Source organism: Protopterus annectens, chromosome 12.part0 (assembly GCF_019279795.1).
Source record: "Protopterus annectens isolate FY-2018-M chromosome 12.part0, PAN1.0, whole genome shotgun sequence".
Lineage (NCBI taxonomy): Eukaryota > Metazoa > Chordata > Ceratodontiformes > Protopteridae > Protopterus > Protopterus annectens.
Window position 1 is genome coordinate 140,980,883 of NC_056746.1, and position 20,553 is coordinate 141,001,435.

The 20,553-nt window shown below is 41.2% G+C and overlaps 1 protein-coding gene across 2 annotated transcripts in view; it reads right to left on the reverse strand.

Annotated features, from left to right (window-relative positions):
• ABCC1 (ATP binding cassette subfamily C member 1) overlaps positions 1–20,553 on the reverse strand; it is a 1,301,041-nt gene that overhangs the window by 418,463 nt on the left and 862,025 nt on the right. Inside the window, exons 20-21 of one of the 2 annotated variants that reach the window (XM_044089159.1) lie at positions 8,445–8,529; positions 1,205–1,355 (exon numbers count right to left, since the gene is read on the reverse strand). In XM_044089159.1, the coding sequence (XP_043945094.1) occupies positions 1,205–1,355; positions 8,445–8,529 (236 nt within the window). Of the gene's footprint in view, positions 1–1,204; positions 1,359–8,444; positions 8,530–20,553 lie in introns of both variants that reach the window. The other variant, XM_044089158.1, reaches the window with a different exon arrangement.

Consider the following 20,553-nt stretch of genomic DNA (forward strand, 5'->3'; position numbering starts at 1 on the left):
AGAGGTAAATACTAGGCTATCTGCCCTTTCAAGCCATTTTACGCCTAGCCAATTTTCCCTCAAAGGTAAGAATCAAACCCTGTAACTTGTGTCTGTAAGGTAAACATCTTAACCACTATCTCAACCCATGCCTCCTGAGGAATCTCCTGAAATAAGGAGGTGAATAACATTATTTTTTTTTTATATATTAATTCATTTGACATTTGTTTACCAGGAAAGCCCAACTGGGCCAGAAAGTGCCAGCTCTTTCAGTAGAATCCCGGGGAGTAAAGCTCCACAATCACAATATTTAAAAAATCAAGTACAGATATTTTAAATCACGAAGTTACACTACAAAACATAAGAATGTAAAAATGTTGCAATGATAAAAAACAGAACATATGTTTCATAGTAGACTACACTGAAAAACAATAACATGAGTTGGAGAAAATATGCGTGGAAAAACTCAAGTCATATTATTTGTACATAGATTAATATGAGATAAATGAGACCTGAGAATTCTAATAAGATATTTACAGAGATATTAGAGATGGTTCTTTCTTAATGTTGTGCTTAAGATTCAATTGGAAGGCTGCAAATTAACAATTTATTAACATACACCATAACAAACTTTGAACAGTAGTCTTTTTTGAGAAAAGATACATCTACATGTTGATTAGCCTTAATTAAGGTGCTACTCCTCTGTAGAAAGCCAAAATACATCTTATAACAGATCAGCATGGACTTTCAATACTTATATAACAACATATGTGAAGTATAATGTTTGTTTAGTTACTTTAACAGAGTTTTATTACTTTTGTATAAATGTAAATTTGCCTATGTCACAAGTAGTAATTCAATAAAGGTGTTAAAAAAAACATGTTCTTCCAATATTGAAGTGGTACGTGTGCGCACATGCAAGTGAGTGGAAGTGGTACGTGTGCGCACATGCAAGTGAGTGGAAGTGGTACGTGTGCGCACATGCAAGTGAGTGGGATGGGGAGGGGATGATGCACATGAAGCTGAAAATTATCCTCTCAATGTCACAATAAATAATTCCTGCTAAAAAGATGTGAAACATTTTATCGTTTGTCTTGGAACTATATAAATACTTGTATTCAACTGTGCCAGTCCAAATTTTAGGTACTAATTTAGCACCAAGACAAAGCTGAACGTGTTAAATGCTAGACTGTTCACACAAAGAATGTTTAAAATGTTTTCCTACCCTGCCAGTCTTGGCTTTGTCAGCTTCTGTCAGTTTCCAGGCCTCCTTCTCTACAGCTGGCTTTTTTTGGTTAAGGGACTCTGCTGTGCTCTTTTGTAGCTCTGTTTTGCCTACATCACCACTGCTTACTGAAGAAGTTCTACTGGTTTGCCTGCTAAATAAGAGAAACAAATAAGTTAGCTCTGTGGGAAAACAGCTACCTTAACCACTGCACCTGCAATACTGTGTACGTTTAGTCTCAACATCCAAAAATGCAGTATGCAAATAAAAGTAAAATTACCATGCATATGTATATGTACATGAATGACTATAAAAGCACAGGTTCACTGGAAGTGACCGCATATCATTAACACCACCAGTGACCGAGAAACAACTACAGCTTTTAGGAAATTGAACCTTAATTATGGATATCCCTCACTCCTATGCAGGCATAGTGGAAATAACAATTTAAGAAAGGGGCAGAGACAAAGATAAAGAATAGCTCAGTCGTAACTCTGGTTTCTGTAGTCAGATCATGTGAGCTGCACAGATACAGAATCTATACTGTTATAAAAGTACTACACCAACACACAAAATCTATGAAATGATAAGAGTCTAAGGATGTCACTTCTAAAATATCAAATCATCATATCCATTCTTCAAACTTCCTGATGCAAAGGAAATCCCATGTCAAGATATGTGCGGCACAGAGCTGTGCCAGCTGAGGTTCTGCTTCTATGCTTCATATTTTAAGCTTCAGTATTTGCAGAAATATGCAATGATAGTTATGCAGATGTGGGACAGATCAATAGTGGGCATATTTATTTTTCTGTAGGTGGGTAGAAGAATTGGTTCATGGAACCCGTTTTAGCTATGACTCTGGCTAAATGCAAAATTAATAGGCAGCATTGCAATATTCCACGATACAATATAATTCAAATCATCTTGATATTCTACTGTAAGAGTACATTACAGGGATGCAAATAAGAAAAGCAAAACATTGTACAAAACAATGTGATGTTAACATAATTAGTGGTTAAAGTAATAAACCTTAACAAAAGCATATATTTAATATAACAGGAAACCCCCCAAAGAGAGCCACTAGAGCAGTAAATCATAATAACTTTGGTTCACAGTCTTACATTTCTTCAGTCCAGACAGACTTTCCAAGCTGTCCCTTTCTCTCCTGTGAACGTACATGGAGGCCTCATTAATACAGTGCAGGCATGCCATTCTCAATTTTTTTCAGCCTGAAAGTCCTCATGGGGAAGGAGTGTCTGTGGAATACCAATATCCATCGCTGACATGCAACCATCTTTAGCACCAAAAAAGTTATAAAAAAAGGGAGGTTACAGTTACCTCTCCCTGAAGATCTACCATTATTGTTAAGTATCTTGAACAGCTGCATCATTTTCTTTGAGGAGGATGACTAACAATTAAATTTAGTAGAGCTTTACTATGTCTAGGCAATTCAGTTTTTATATCTCAGCTCTCAAGAATCATTTCCTTAGTTAAACAATTTGTCAGAAGTGTATGGGAAAGTACCCTGTATGCAATTTCTAAAATGTATTAACCCGTTGCATTCCCAAAAAATCAAGTTCCCTGACACCCCTTCTCTATCTCAATGCATCTCCAACAATTGCTATCTACCTGTGGAAAAATTCTCCGATACCTATGCAAACACTTCCATAAAAAGTCCTAAACCTTCTGGATTTTGTTGTATACTTGGGAGCCATACAGATATCCTCCCATTTTTTCTTTGTATATTGCTTTTCCATTCTCATTTCCCCAATCTTTTTCTAACTTCTTCTGACTGATTCTTATAGTTATCGTGCATTATCATACACAACCTACAAATTATCCATTTGTTTCTGCAGTTTATGGTCTAGACAACTACAAGCTCAACCAGAGCTGGTATTACATTCCCCCATCCCTTTTTCTATGCCTATACTCTGTAAACAATCCGTTGTACGAAAGGTAGTCTCTCACAGTCCAAGCTTCGGCTTGGCCTGATCTCACTTCATGACATAATGCTCCAGAGTTATTTGCTCCAAAAACCTTGTTTGTTTGCTAATTTTCTCGAATACATTTCAGCTCCCTCTTGCATATTTTCTGTGCCCTTGTCATCCCTATTAATAAAAATCACCTTTATCCATTCTTGTGTTGGCCAATTCTCAAAACATTTTCTGCTGCAGTAGAGCCTCAATTGTCCAAACTAATTGGGACCTAGGGTTGTTCAGATAATCAAACATAAAATTGAACTGGATAAAAAACTTCTAAAAATGTTTCTGATGAACATTAAACAAGAAAAATAAAACAAATATACTGTTAAGTACGAAACGGTACAGTAAACGGTACAGTACCTTATTGTAATAAAATATTTATCAAACTGTTCAGATAACCAACTAACTGAACCAGATAAACTTCTAAAAACGTGTTTTCCAGTAAGCAATGAAACAAAATGTATGAACTAAAAATGACAAAACTGCCCAATTCAGAACATGTTGTCAATAAAAGTCTAGTCAATCTTCTGTCATTACAATCCATCAATATCAGTCAAGGCTCAATCTCTACAGAACTAAAATGAATATGAATAATTCCATATTAAAGAGATCTGTAATCAAGGACTGCAGCATCCACCCCCTTTAAAGTACAACACAGTACAGTACCAGCAATCCATCTACTTAATGTGGAAGTACAACCCACAGCCTTCTGCATTACAAGCAAGTATACTGCCTGTTGTGCTATTAACAATGTTTTTAAAATTTAGCACAATAGTGATATCATTTGCTAAACAGTTGCATACTGTAAACAGACTTGGCATAATCAGCACTAAACTTCCCTTGTTTCTTGTACCCAAGGTGCAGGATATGAGCATGAGCAAAGTAATACTAACCACCACTGGGGCATTTCACAAACACATACATAAACACTAACTTTTTATTAAATTCCCTTCTGTGAAATATAAATTCTGCACAGTAGGAAAGACACGCATACAGAAGCAACTGTTAGGAAGGCCGTTCACATAATCGGCACTTTACTGTGTTTTGTACGTATAATACTATATCATGGTTATTACTCTCCTTTAGTGCCTAAATCCAAAATCCTACTCTCTCCTTATTTCATAACCCCCCCTTCTATTGCAATATCATTTCTTTCCATTTTGATTTGCAATCTTCTGCTTGTGATATGTATACAAGCTTGAACTACGTAGTATCTCTTGAAACCTGGTAATCCTAAACCACCTTGATCTGTAACAACTTATCCCACTCAGTTTTCCCCTTTTCTCTCCCATATAGGTTCATAGGTTGGTACTGGGCTATCTGCCCGAAGGCATATATTAGCCCAGCCATGTTGTGCGGTATTCACCGCCCCTTTAGTAGTTCCCTAGACCCTTGTACTAGCAGCTACTACCCTTGGTCCCTATCTAGTAGTGCTGTTGGTGTGATCCCTGGTGTGAACTTTCTGTTACCCATCCACTCATCAAGGTTCCTCTTGAAGAGGGATAGTGAGGGGCTCTGTCTTATGTAGATCGGGACACTGTTCCATAGTAAGGGAAGTCTCTGCGAAGGGAATCTATCCCTCCAGCATGTTCTATTCATTGTTGTGTTGAGGTTTATATCCCTAGAGCGTGTAGCTCGAGCAGATTTGGTTTTGCTAAGATGGAGCATGTTCAACAATTCTGGGTTGGACATGGCTCTGTACGTTAGACAGAGATCTCCTCTGAGAAAGCGGTATACAACAGAGAACAGTCTTAGCTTTTTCAATCGTGCTGCATAGGGCAACTGTTTGAGGCCAGTAATCCTCTTGGTTAGGTACATCTGTGGTCTCTCCAGCTGCTGGAGATGTCTAGCCAGGTACATTCCAATTGGTGCATTGTACTCAATAATGGGTCTGATGAGGGAAGAGTAGAGGGGCACCATTACATCCTTAGATCTTGATGTGAACCCTTTCATGATCAGATGGGTCACAGAAGGATTTTCTAACCACTTTGGCAACATGGTTATCAAAGGAAAGCTGACTATCTACTTGGGTCCCTAGATCCTTTATTTCTTCTTCAGATTTCAGGGGATTACCTCCTATGTTGTAGTTTGTGGGTACTCTGTTTTTTCCAAAGGGGATTACTACGCATTTATTTGCATTTAGCTTGAGACCATGGCTTTGACACCATGCATCAGTCTCATTTAGGTCCTTCTGGAGGATCTCCATGTCAGCCGGAGACTCTATTATAGCACCCAGTTTGCAGTCGTCTGCAAACTTGGTCAGCCACAGCCCTTCCGTGCTTGCCTGTACTTCTGAGAAGTATACGCCAAACAGGAGGGGCCCCAGGACAGAGCCCTGAGGCACACCACTCGTTACTGGTCTGGATTCGGACATAGATCCCGCTACTCTTACTTTATGGGATCTGTCTGAGAGCCAGTTTGCGATCCATCTTTTGAAGTAAGGGTTTATGCCCAGACTGATGAGCTTATCAATAATACCTGAATGGGGAATGGTGTCAAATGCTTTAGCAAGGTCAAGGTAAGCAGTGTGTACCTCCTTTCCATTATCTATAGCCTGAGTAACTGTCTCAAAGAAATCCACCAGGTTCAGGAGGCATGATCTGCCCTTGACAAAGCCGAACTGTGTGGGGTCCAGTGACTGGAGGTTCCCAATCTCTCCATTTAGGAGTTCCATAATGATTCGCTCCATAGCCTTACAAATCAGACCGGTCAGGCTTATCGGTAGTTTCCAGGGTCAGTTGTGGCCTCACCCTTGTATAGCAGGACTACCATTGCCGTGCGCCATTCTATGGGCACATATTCTGTGGAGAGGCTGAGACTGAACAGGGTATTAAGATGCGGGGTTAATTCCTTTTGGAGCTCGCATATGACACAGCCTGGGACACCATCTGGTCCCATGGAGGCAGTGTTTTTAGCTTTAGATGGAGCCTTGTTAACCAACGTATCAGTAATAATTGGACTTGCACAATCCCCTAGAATGGTAATAGGCCCTGTAGGTGGTGGTGGGGGGGGGGGGTTTGCACTGAACCTGTCAGCCAAGATGTTGGCAATGTCAGAAGGGTAAGTGTATTTTGTTCCATTTTGTACTAGCTCAGAACAGACCTGAGCATTGCCATTTAGGTTTTTGACGTAGCCATAGAAGGCCTTATGGGTATCCTTGGCAACTTTCTTTTCAAAATTAGCTTTAGTTGACTTGATGAGGGCCCTCAATTTCTTACTAATGCTGATCAGGGATGATTTTTGTACTTGAGATTTGGCCTTTTTTTGTATAAGTCTCCTCCTTTTATTGTAAAGTTTGCTTATGGCCGGGGTCCACCAGACTGGTTTCTTCTTGCATGAGGAAGGAGTCTTGGTTTTATTTGGGATAGCATGGTCCATGCAATCCTGAAGATGCATATAGAGTGCCTTGGTGTAGGATTCCGCATCCTGGATATCATCCTTCTGCAAGGGAATAGTGAAGCTTTCCACTTTGGATGCAAGTAGTTTGAAGTTTGCTTTGGAAAGGTTTTTGTCTATGGTTTCTTTGATTGGGGGAGGTGGAGGAGTGAGGATGTCCAGGGTTATCAGTTTGTGGTCGGATCGGACCAAGGAGGAGGTGATAACGGGTGTGGTACAATGGACGCCCATATTTGTGATGATTAAATCCAATATGTTGTCCCCTCTATATAAATATGTTTATTACAGTCCACTGATTGATAAAATATGCGTGCCCTGTATATAAATATCAGAGAGACTAGAAGCATTTTTACTGCTTGTACCTTATTATCCACATCCACAATCAAGAGCTTATAGCTTCTCTCAATGTTTGTATTCTCTTTTGTCACATTTTCTCCCATATATCCTTAGATGTCCTTCCATATCACTGTTGCAGTATCCTTTTTCCTTGAGGACTATGCCGGTCCTACCGTCTCCCAGCTTTCTTCTTGTGCTTTTGTACTCTCCATATTGTAAGGAATACTGCAGCAGTGATCTGGAAGGACATAGTACAGCTGTGTAAAATCTTATTGTAACAGTAGATGCGCTTCTCTTCAATGTTGCAGTCTTCGCTCCCTCCTTTCTCCGCCTGTTTCTTTCTCCTTCTAGATGTACTTGTTACCGCTTTGTGCCCTTAGACTCATTCCTACTTGGGCTTTTAAGTTCTGAGGATGGTACATCACCTTTACGCCCTATACCATGCATGGGAGCATGTATGTGATATATGGTGTACCTATTACAACCTAAAGGATTTGGCTTTGTGGCTGGACATTGGACTACCCTTGGCAGGGGATCCCTACTGTAAAGAATACAACAGTGAAGAGGAAGATATCTACGGTTATGGTAAGATTTTACACAACTCTACTTTGTCATAAAATAATCTTTTTTTAATCACAGCAACTATTTGTCCCCATAAATATGGGGACTGCTAAACCAATTCACTAGTTATGGTACTTGCTTATCACAACTGCTGCAAAACTGAAGAGTACACATCCACACACTTGTGCACACACACGCACCACACACTGCACCCATACATACTGCACACACACGCACCACACACTGCACCCATACATACTGCATGCACACGCACGCACCCACAGACACGCACGCACCCACCCATGCACCCACACGCACCCACGCATGCACCCACACGCACCCACACACACACCCACACGCGCCCGCACACACACGCCCGCACACCCACACACACACACGCACCCACACCCACACGCACCCACCCACACACACACACACACACACACGCACCCACACACACACGCACCCACACACACACGCACCCACACACACACGCACCCACACACACACGCACCCACACACACACACACGCACCCACACACACACACACGCACCCACACCCCTGTGTGTAGAAGTACCACACGTACCAGTACCTTTGCAGTCATGAGACCAGTCTTGGTTCTCACAGTTGAGATGAGGACTACTAGAAAATTTCAGATGGGACTCGGAATACTGAAGATGTACAAACCCAAATGTTTTGATTTACTGTCACAGCAGCTCTAATATAGGATTAGCTTCTGTCAACTTGGATGGTTCACGAGGTGGCAGTGATTTCCCGAAAGCTGACAGTTCTTACTCTGGGGTAAATCATTCTGGGATAATCAATACACTTTATTCAGTAATCTTCGGGCAATCCATGAATGTACCTGAATTTGTGTCACAAACCAGAAAGTTGCAGATCGACATGCATGCTACTGGTACAGTCTCGCATTAAAAATTTTTCTAGATACAAACTTGGACAGTACCTGAGAATGTGGGCCTGTGAAGCATCATTCTGTAGTACTCCATTTTCCAGTAATCTTCTTTCAACTGATACTGGACTGCTTGGCTCTGTAATTAAAAGCAATTTTTTTTTATAACATCATGTCTTATGTTTGGCCAAACAGAGCAATAAATTCCAAGGCATCTGACAATTGTTTTAATGTGGTATTGGGGAAGAATTTGATCCCACTTCTAATGACAACTTTACAAATATGTGGACTTGAAGTAGAACAGTGTGGCCAACTGATCAACAACAATGCATCCAGCAACTTTTCTGAAACCATTTCAGGAAGACAAATACAGACAAGGTCAACTTGTCTTGTTGACACAAATAACAATACTAATAAGCTAATGCATTTCACGCCAGTGTCATTTCTGTGATGTGCACCCTTCTCTAAAATACTTAAAATAGATCTGATTTTTTCACATCTGACAATAAAAATAATTCTGCAAAACTCAAAAGAAAAATATATAAATCTTTAAGCAATACAGCATAAAGAATCAGGAAAGAGGCTGAAATGTCAGTCACGTTTTTTTTTTAAATTATATGTATGCCTGCTTTGCAGTGGTGCCTACATACCATTACCAAGAAGTATAAAAAAATGTGCCACCAAGCAAACCCAGCAAATTTTTTTTGTGTGTCTAGACACACACATAAGTATTACATGCATATATATATATATATATATATATATATATATATATATATATACACACACATACATATATATATATATATATATATATATATATATATGAGAGACAGAGAGAGAGACACACCTATAAGGAGCGTCTGTGTGTACATATATATATATATATATATATACACACACACATATACACGTGCGCACACACACACACACACACACACATATATATATATATATATATATATATATATATATATATATATATATGTATACACATAGGTTTACTATCACATATTAGATTGTCATTTAGGTGATCGAATATGCGCAAAAATCTCTCTCAAACTGCGAGTTCGATCACCACAATGTCGAAGCTGACATGAGCGAACAGCCGCTATTGTCAGCTTCAACATTGCGGTGCAGATCGCACTATAGTGGGGATCAGGAAATGGACCCTTACCCTCACTGAAGTGCAATCTCTGAGTTTGTATATATAAGTAGGGGGGCACATCCCCCCACATGGGGGGTGCAGGGGGGGCAAACATTACTGTTAGTTGTGGGCAGATGTGAGCATTTCAGCAGTGTCGATATTCGACATTGATGAAATGCTCCATTCGATATTTCGGCTGTTTAGTGTTTTGATTTCTGACAATATTTGTCAGAAATCATTGCATTCGTCCAAACAACATTCGCAAATATGAAAGTAAACCATATATATATATATATATATATATATATATATATATATATATATATATACATTATACACACACACACAACCTTCAGAATATCGAAATACTGCAATACTGAAATTCAAATAATCGAGACGAGAAGATCGGAAACCACCTTTGGCGAACATTTACAATGCCGAAACTTGTAATATCTAAGCAGCTACTGCACATGACAGATAGCACTCTCTTGAATGGAGATCACGCTGTAGTCATAAGAACATCTTCTCCACTTAAACACAGCATGTAAAACAAAAATGTAGCATCTTCAATGCTTTTGCAGGAAGGCAAGCACCCCTGCAACCCTATGTGGGGGGCTGTGCCCCTCACACCCCCTGCAGATTACATATACCAACTAAATTTCCCTATCCTCACTGTACCATGTTCTCCAGTGAAAAGAGTTAACAAAGCAACATTTTTGTAGCTAATTTGCAGGACACCTTTAAGAAATTGTTTGACCTCAAAATGAAAAGCCAAGGGAGGATTCAAGGGCAGACCAGCAGGAAAGGGTCATTGTTACGAGCATGGACCAGACAGAAAATCTTCTCCATTTAGACATTACAGATTTTCTGGTTGCGGGTTTCCTTGTCTCCTGTAAAACCCTGAGCAAGTCTTCAGAAAACAGGTGCCTAAAAGGGATCAAAACCCTATCACCCACAGTGCCAAATGAAGAGCGGACAAGTGAGGATGGATGACAGACCACCTGTCCTGTGTGAAGAGGTCCAACTGGTGACTTAACTTATGGTGATTGCACCTGACCAGATGCATTAAGAGAGGGAAACCAGTGTTGTCTTGGCCAAAAGGGAGTCAGTAGCAAGATTTTTTGGGAGTCCAGCTGAATCTTCTGCAGGACAGGAAATTGAGGGAAAGCATAAAGAAACATCCCCTTCCAAGGAAAAGAAAAGGTCTCCATCTTCCATGCCAGATGACGTGGCACTCTGGAACAGAAGAGAGGCAGCTGCCTGTTCAGAGGGGAGGTAAAAAGATGTATCTGAGGAATACCCCACTGATGGACAATTTCCAGAAACCCGTCTCTGTGAAGCATCCATTCATGAACTTGTGCTTTGGACCTGCTCAGAGAGTCTACCACTAGATTGTGCTCTGAAGGAATGTATACTGCCTGAACAGTTAACTGATAATGGACAGCCACCTCCCAGGCCTGAAGAGCCATCCTGCAGAGGAGGTAAGGATTTGTGGGTGACATACCACATCACTGTAGTGTTGGGGAGTTCAAGTGGCCTGGAAAGTGCATTGGGTGAAAAGACTGAAGGGCCAGAATTAGAGCTCTCATCTCTGATGTTGATATGGTCTGACTTTTGCTGGGGTTCCAGACACCCTGAACTTTCAGGTGACCACATGAAGCCTCCCACCACCATGTCTAACATATCGGTGAACAGTTCTTGAGAGAGGACTAGAGGCTGAAAGAGCAGGCCTGGGTTGACAGCAAACTGTTGAATCCACCACCTGAATTCCTTTTTTAGTCAAGGAAGGAGAGTTGCACTTAAATCCAAAGGATGGTAATGCTGCAGCCAACCTGACCTGATGTACCACTGATGCTTCTGTATATGCAGTCTGGCAAGAGGAAGCACTGGAATAGAAGAGGCCATGAATCCTAGGGCTTGAAGAAACACTCTGGCTGGAATAGAAGAGCAAGAAGAAGGCTGTTAATGACAAAACTTTTGGAGGAGGAACAGATGCCAACATTGGCACTGTCTGAATCCTGCAGCATAGATGCATATAATCCTAAGAAGGAGTCAGGGCAGACTTTCAGAAATTGATAGTGAGCCCCAAACTTTAAAGCAGAGATGGTGAACTCCATATCCTGTAACAGGCAACTGGGAGAAGGTGCCTGAAGCAACAGGTCTTCTATATAAGGAAAATCTGAAAGCCTTGGAGCCGGCATAAAGTCACAGGAGCTAGGCATTTTGTGAATACCACTGGTGCAGTACAGAAGTCAAAGGGCAATGCAAATAACTGAAAATGAGAGGAAGGAACAGAGAAATGCAAAAATTTCCAGAAAAGAGGGTGAAAAGGGATATGAAGATAAGCATCCTTCAGATCCAAAGACACCAGAAAAGCCTAGGGCAATAAAAATAGAAACAGGGTTTGAAGAGTAAGCATCCAAAAACAGGGAATTCTGAGAAAGGTATTGAGCAGGGAGAGATCCAGAATAGCTCTATAGGTGCCCCCCTTTCAAGGAACCAAGAACATCCAGGAATAAAAACCCTTTCCCACTTGAGAAGGAGGAACAGGCTGAATGGTTCTTCTGTTCTCTAAGGACCCTAGGACCTCTGGGAAATGAGGAAGCTGCTCTAGAGGAGCTTGAGGAATCCCTGAAAAAAGGAACAGTCTTCCATACCATGAAGCAACCCGATGGATGATGGAAAAACCTCAAGAGTCAGAAGTGATGAGAAGCCCATTTGAAAGACAAAGGGAAAGCCGAAGGGAAAAAGGAACTTGGTCTAAGAGTGTGTGTGTTTGTGTGTGTGTGTGTGGGGGGGGGGGGTTGTCAGAGAGAACCAGGCGTATAAGATAAGGAGTCTTCTGGGCCACAGAACACTGAGAAGCCTTAACAGAATAGGCTTGCATACTGCCGTTCCTGCCCTTGGAGGCCTGGCAGGGCTGGCTGCAAACAAAAGCACATCTAGAAGGTAATTCCTCTGGAATGTAGGGATAGGAGAGAGAAAAATGTTTTAGGTCCTGCAAGGCTTTTCCTTTCTCTCAGACTTAGGAAGGTCAACAGCAGCAGTCCCAAAAAGATGTTTATCATACTAACAACTTGACCTTAATGTCCTCAGGTAAATGACAGACACAAAAGCCACAGTTCTGAAAGAAACATCATCATAGCTACACTTGAGAGTGGCAAGCCATTTGAGAAGTAAAACCTAAAATAGATGAGGCAGAATCTTCAGTATCAGGGAGTTCAGAAATAACCTGGTCATGTGGGTCTGGTAATTAACAGCACTAAAGGCGAAAGCAGAATCAGTGGAAACCTTACCAATCCTTTCTGTTGTCCTACTATCCTTATCAGAAGGCAAAAGTTTTGAAGAGGGCAAGGGCTTGGAAAGTTTGTTAGAGGAGACTGACACCACAGCAGGATCAGCAGAAGGGCACTTAAAAACAGACTTTCTCAGGGACCTTGCAGAACCTATCAGGTTTCTTAGGAGCAGGAGACTGCGAATCAGGAGACTTGGAAGCAGCAATGAAAGTGTCTAACAAGGCAGCCAACACAGGAGGAACTGCAGAAGGTTTAGGAGTATTCACATGTCAAATCAACACACACCTCCTCTGAATATCAGACACTTGAGAAGAAACCCACTTCAAGTATTCCATCATTTTAGCAATTGTGTCCCCCCCAAGGACAACTCCTCTAAAAGCAAAGGGCTAATGGACTCCGCCTCATCAGAACCATAAACCAAAAGCAAAGGCATCCATGAAAAATAAGGAAAGAACCCTCATCAGACTCTGAATCCAGTTCCCTAGGCCACTTAGAAGGGGTAGAGGTCCAAGGAGGAGCAGGCACCAAAACCTACTGAGGAGGCTTCAGGGCCATCAAGACAGAAAGCAAGCCCTGAGTAAACTCTTGCCATTCCCTCTGAGGATCCTTAGGACGGACCGAATCATGCTTTGTCTTTCCTTATAAGAGATGCCAGCCCTAACAAATACCAGAGGTTCTGACCCTCGGCAAGAAAAAGTAATCAGAACCTCATCCCTGACCAATATCTGCAGAATCCCTCAAGAACCCGCTGAGAAAATCAACCATGGTTCCCTCTCGACATCTGCAGCAGATGCCTCCAAAGCCTCAGAGGACATGCAAAAAGAAGGATCCGTGCTGGCCTCCAATGGGGTCATGAGCAGAAGAATCCCATGTAAACACTGGATGGCCTACAGAGCTATCACCTGCATCTAGAGGGACGTCCAGTGGAGGCAGTGCAGCTGAAGAATCTGGCCAAGACTTCTTGGCCTTCTTATTACCTACTGGGAGTATCTCGGGGTTAATGGATTCTGCCATGCTACCCTGGGCTAACTGTTTAAACCACTGTTTTTCAAGATAAATGGCCAGGGAGGGCAAACCATTGTGATAGTCTTGGGCACAAATGCCTTACAGATACTGTAAGAGGTATGGTTGTGGGAAGCACCCAAACAAGAGAGAGACCATTTCTAATGATCCTTACAGGGAATCTGCCTCCCACACTGACATTTTCCCTTCTTGGATGATATGAACTCTAGGTAGTCAAAATAAAATGCGAGACCAAAGGTTTAAAAAAAAAAAAAAAAAAAAAGAGAGAGACGTCAATGGGGCACTTGTCTGACAGCTAGGTATTCATCACAGCAACAAGGCGTTCAGACCAGCAAGTGATAATGGCATTTGGGATTGGCGGAAAAGGAAGTTCTGGGTAACTGCATCCATACATCACCTTTATGCCCCATGCCCTGTGCTGGGAGCATACATGTGATGTATGGTGCATACAAGAACACAAAGCTTTGGTATACTGGCCGAACATTGGGGTTTCCTAGGCGGGAGATCCCTATAGTACAGAATACTGCAACAGTGATATAGAAGGACATATGATAACAGTGTAGAAATAAGAAGCTGAAATGAAGAAAAGGCTGGCTCAGTATCAGGCTACTCAAGAAATGCTGTTTCAAAAAATCGTAGAGTAAGACGACAGAGCATGTCGAGAAATCCTGAGATTTTCTGCTGTACCAGAGAAAATGGAAGGAACAGAGTCTATTAATTTTACTAAAGCATGATAAGCAACTGGACTGGTGTTCCACTGCAGGATCTATTAACTGAAAGGGCACACCGAGTGTACGCTCCAAACCTGGCCATGAAAAGCAGTGAAGACCTTCATCAGTCAAGATGCAATCATACCAGCAGGAAGAGTTGATCTTGACAAAACTGTGGTAAATAAGGAAAAATTAAAAACTGGAGACAGCAGAGTGTTTGTGGAAAATGATTATTCATGTTACACCAGGCAGAAGAGAAGGAAATTTATCCCAGCAATCAGGGACTGTCCGGAGACAGCTGTGAAATTTAAGCTGCTGTATCCAGCTGGTTTCAGAATATTTTTCTTGGAGTATCAAAGACTATTTTGGATGAAGAACAGGGTATGGAAGAAATAAAAATTCAGCTAACAAAGAGTGAGTCGGCAAGCACAATGGGACTCTGTTTTCATTCTTCAGACAACCAAGACCACAGAGAGACTGTCAGTGAAACTTTTTCTACTGTTCCAAAGAAAAATTCTTGAGTGAAGAAAAAAGCACAGGAGCTGACTAGAAGAATCAAGAGTACACCGGATTTAAACCAGAGATTGGTAATCGGAGATGGAGATGATCAGGGAGAAGACTGGTGAAGTTGTAAAATTAGTGAATAATTGGGAGACGGTAATCCCATTAGATGTAGCAATAGTCATGTGAAATGTGGCTTTGTAAGAAGTGGCTAAGACTGGAATTTTGCAGACTGATTTAAACTGATCAGTGAACTGTAAAGCATGTGCCTCCACTTTGTCATTAATATTTAGAACACTGAAGTGACTGAAAAAGCAACTGTAAGCTAAACAGTTTTTGTTCTTATTTACATTTGTATAAAAAACTTCATTATACAAATTACATGTTATATGGTACTGCAGTGTTGTGTAGAGTTCAGTCATGGGTATTTTAAATGTTAGGTGTGGGAGTCTTATCCGTGACTACTTTATAATATAAAATTATTATTATGGGGCTATTATGAGAACAGGGTATGGAAGAAATAAAGTTCAGCTAACAAAGAGCGAGTCCCATAAATCTAGCCCCATAGCTATTCTCTCTCCACTCTCCAAAATACTAGAGAGATGCATACACTCTCAGGTCTCAGACTACCTCCTTACTAACAACCTCCTTTTCCAATACTCAGCATGGGTTCCGACCAAACCATAGCACCACCACTGCCTTACTCTCTTTTACTAACACTATCCTTCAGCATAAAAACAACGGCCATCTCTCCTCTGCTACTTTCCTAGACCTATCTAAAGCATATGACATGGTCCCACACAAACAACTTATCTCTGTCCTCAATAACCTATCCTCCTCACAATCAGTCACCAACTGGTTTCAGAGTTACCTGTCTGACTGCCAACAGTCCGTTGTATGGCAGAATGACATATCTCCCCAACTACCAGTCTCCATAGGGGTTCCCCAAGGATCCATCCTTGGACCCCTACTCTTCTCTGTTTTCACCAATAATCTAGCCTCTGCCACCAAACATGGCACACTCATACAATACGCAGATGACTCGACCATCGTCTGCTCAGCTCAGTCCCTACCCAAACTGCAAAAAGTCACACAGGAAGCCTTTTCTGTTGAAACTTGGTTATCCGATGCCCAATTAATACTCAACCCAAACAAAACTAAACTACTCATCTTCCAACCCACCAAACATACTCAAAACAACTCTCACTTTAACATCACAGCAAAAGACAACACCACTATATACCCAACGGAACACACTAAATTGCTAGGAGTGGAAATAGACAAACTAAAATTTGACATTCACATATCCTTGACCATAAAAAAGTCCTCAAAAAACTAGCAGCAAAGATTTCAGTAGCAAATTCCCACCTTATCTCCACCCTACTTTATGCCTGTCCAATATATACCAACCTAAGGCAATGCGATCTAAACAAGCTAGAGACCTGCTACATCAAAATCGCCAAATTCGCCACAGGGGCATCCTACCGTAGTCACCACTGTCTCTCACTTGCTGAACTGGGCTGGCTTGAACTCCCTCACCTCCTTCAATGGTATCAACTCTCACTCGCCCACAAACTAGTAAATCATCCACTAAATGTCCCATCCCTCCAGAATCTACTCCAACCCTATCGCACCACCAAACCACTAAGATCCAGCAACAAAAATCATTTGCAGATCACTAAAGCCAATAATTCTGCTGGTGAATCACTATTCTCTTGCACCATAGCCAAATTACGGAACTCCCTCCCACCCACAATTACCTCCGTACCATCATGCACCCACTTCAAAACTTTACTAAAAGCGCACCTAAAAACATGCTGGCTATGCCCTTGCAACTCCCACTCTAATATCACCCTCCCAATCCAACCACTACCTTTCTTTCCACTCCACTAACTACTTTGATTATAGCAAGCTCAGATGCTCATAAGCCAGTATTTATTACACAGCAGGAACTTCTTCTTGTAACAATTGTTAATGTCCGTTATGTACTTCACAGATAAAGATTCTAGTTGTCTACTGATGTACTATGTTCTTCATCTGTAAATATGTTGTAAGTAATTGCTATGTAAATTGTTAATCGCTATGTAATCCAATGTAACTACTGTCTGTTTATTTTAACTGTGGAGCTTTTCTCCCCGGGCCTCCACTGAAAATGGACCTACATCCAGTCGGACACTCCCGGTCAACAAATATAAATAAATAAATAAATAATAATGATAAAGATGTAAGAAATTACTTTTTCTTAGTTGTAATGCATCCAAACTGCAGCAAGGTAAGCAAGACAAAAGCAGCAAGTTAAAATTAATATAATGTTGCGATCTTGGGCTGCTGGGGTGGCAGATGTAATAATAATTGGGAGATGGTAATCCCATTAGATGTAGCAATAGACATGTGAAATGTGGCTTTGTAAGAAGTGGCTAAGAAAGACTGGAATTTTGTTGACTGATTTAAACTGCTCGGTGATAAAAACACTCTCAAACTAAGCAAACATCTCAGAGGACAAATAAAGTCTACCAAAGTCAAGTTTGAGGCAAGTTTGGCCTCCCAAGCCAAGGAAAACCACAAAGCATTCTTTAGCTATGTCCACAACCACCAAGGCAATACACAATTGTGTGCAGAGCTCACTGTAAATGGAGCCACCTATACTGAGCCAGAAGATAGAGCAAACCTTCTGGCTGATAAATTCAGCTCCAACGTGACTCCTGTTTTCCCCTCAACCTTCCCTCTGGAAAGATCAAAATACAACTCCCCCTACTATCAACTAAGGAACAGGTCCTTAATGCCTTCTCTAAGACCAATGGCAATGCATTAATGGGCCCAGACAATACCCCAGGTTACCTTCTAAATAATATGAAACAAGACTTAACAGGGCCTCTGGAATTATTAAACTGTAGCCTCCAAACAGGCTTCATGCCTCATGAATGGGGAAAGGCAACAGTCATCCCTCTGCAAAAAGGTGGTCAATTTATAGACCCCGGGATCAACAGAGATGTAGTAAACCTCCAGACACTGGACCCAACCCAGTTTGGTTTTTGTCAAGGGCAGATCATGGCTAATCAACCTGGTGGACTTCTTTGAGGTCACCAAAGCATTGGATGAGGGCAAAATCATTCACACTGCCTACCTTGACCTGGTGAAGGTATCTGACACAATACCCCACTCAGGCATTGCTGACAAACTCAAGAGGTTAGGTACAAACCCATATGTCACCCAGTGGGTAGCCAACTGGCTCACAGACAGGAACCAGGAAGTTAGAATTGGGGTGTCCACCTTTACAAAGAGGCCAATCACAAGCGGAGCCCCTCAGGGATCAGTCCTTTGATCGCTCCTTTTTGACATTTACTTCTCAGAAGTCAAGGCCAATGTCAGTGGTCTCTGGCTGACTAAGTTTGCAGATGATTGCAAATTAGCAGTAATCATTGACTCTCGGACTAACACAAATGTTCTCCAGGATGGGCTGACACAGAAAACTGGTGTCAGAGCCATGGACTAAAACTAAATGCCAATAAATGCATAATAGTATCCTTGGGGAGGTTATCCATCCCTGGTAACTATCATATTGACAACACACCTCTTAGAGTTGATCCAGTAGTCAGGGACTTAATGGCACACATAGCTTGTAATCTAGCCTTTGATCATCATGTGTCTATAGTGGTGAGAAAATCACTCTATGTTGCGCAACTTATAAACAAAGGTATGGCATGCAAGTCCAAGGAAGTCATTGTTCCACTGCACTCAGCATTCATCAGACCTATGATTGAGTACAATGCCTCCTTCGGTATGTACATAACCAGGCATATTCAACAACTGGAACATCTACAGAGGTTCTTCACTAAAAGAATACAGGCACAAGTAATATTTCCTATGCAGACCACCTCATGGCCCTATCCCTGTATTCTGTCTCTTACAGGCTTTTGAGGGGAGATCCATACCTGGCATACAGGGCATTGTGAGGCCCTACTCTGATGGATCTCCTGCATATCCATGAAATAAACAGCACCAAAATTACCTGTTCTAAAGACTTAAACCTTGCCTGTGATACAAATATGACCTGCTGGAGAGAGAGGTATGTATCCCAGAGATTACCCAGTCTATGGAACAGGCTCCCCCACCCATGCTAAGCAGAGCTCCTCCTTAACCCAATTCAAGTGCAACTTGGACAATTGGGTGGGAAACCGGAAATTCATCCTTTGTTTGGCACTTATGTCTATAAAAGACACAGGTAACCTGTAAATGGCTCATCTCCCAGGCCCATGCTTACACTTATCAAGGGTATCAGAACTTGTCTGAGATTTGGGATGCATGGCTAGGCTTAAAAAGGCTCTTGTGGTCATTAGCCTAGTAAACACCTATGAACCTATGTAAAAGTGTACTAATTATATATAAAATTATGATAATAATTTGCCCTATTTTTACAGGGGTTGATGTTTAGATTGGTGTCCTTGGTTTAAGCTATTGAGATTTTTTTAAAAACATATGCTTGGAAAATTAGACAAAATGGTGAAAGACATGGAAAGTGGTAGTTTTCTTGTTAATTACAATGTCATTAGCTATTTGTTTCCATCAGCAAAAGAATTAGTGTGTGACAATAAATCTACACATGCAAGCAATTACCCATGAGAGGTCTGAACAGTGTGGTCCGAGAGAAATTTACAAAGATTTTTTTTCATGCATCTGCAAAGTTATTAACTGTTTTTACTTGGAGACTAACTATCTGCTGGCACAAAAAATTAATCACAGAGCTCTGAATACTCTCTGCTAAGAGAAGTTTACAATGCAAAGTGCAATCAACATATAAAGGTACACTGGCCAAAAGTTCCATAAAAATAAATGAAGTTTGGGAAGGGAATAAAATATATAAGTAGTTGACTCCCCAGCAGCTATCTTCATCATCATCATCATCATCATCTACCTCCTTTTTCTTATTTTACTACATGGGATTGGGTGCTGTGTGAATTGTCATCACCTCTCATTACAGTGTCATTCAACCTTGTTTGAGAGTCATTCCTGATTATCACAGGTCTTCTCCCATATAATCAATCCATCTCTTTGCTGGATGTCCTCATTCTCTCTTGTATTCTTTCTGTCTCTCCCATAGTTTCCTCACCAAATCATATTCTGTTTTCTGGCACATGTGCTAGCCATCATAATCTGTTCCCTTCAACCTTCTCTGCAGCTGGAGTTACTCTGGTTTCAGTTCTGACATTCCTACACCCACAACAGGGACCTTATCTATTTTCAGTTTCAGCTTCCTCAGCTACTCTGCCTTCACTACCCAGGTTTCTGTACAATACAGAAGTACTGTTTTGTATACCATGAATTTTAGCTTCTCTGCCATTCGTCTGCCATGCACTATTTCTGACCATTCTGTGCCAGTTGGCTGCAGCCCTTTTAACTATTAAAATAAAAAACTGTATACAGTTATAGTAAACGTATTGTTTATTACATTTACTATAACTGTACACAATTCAGCTTACTTGAAGGTT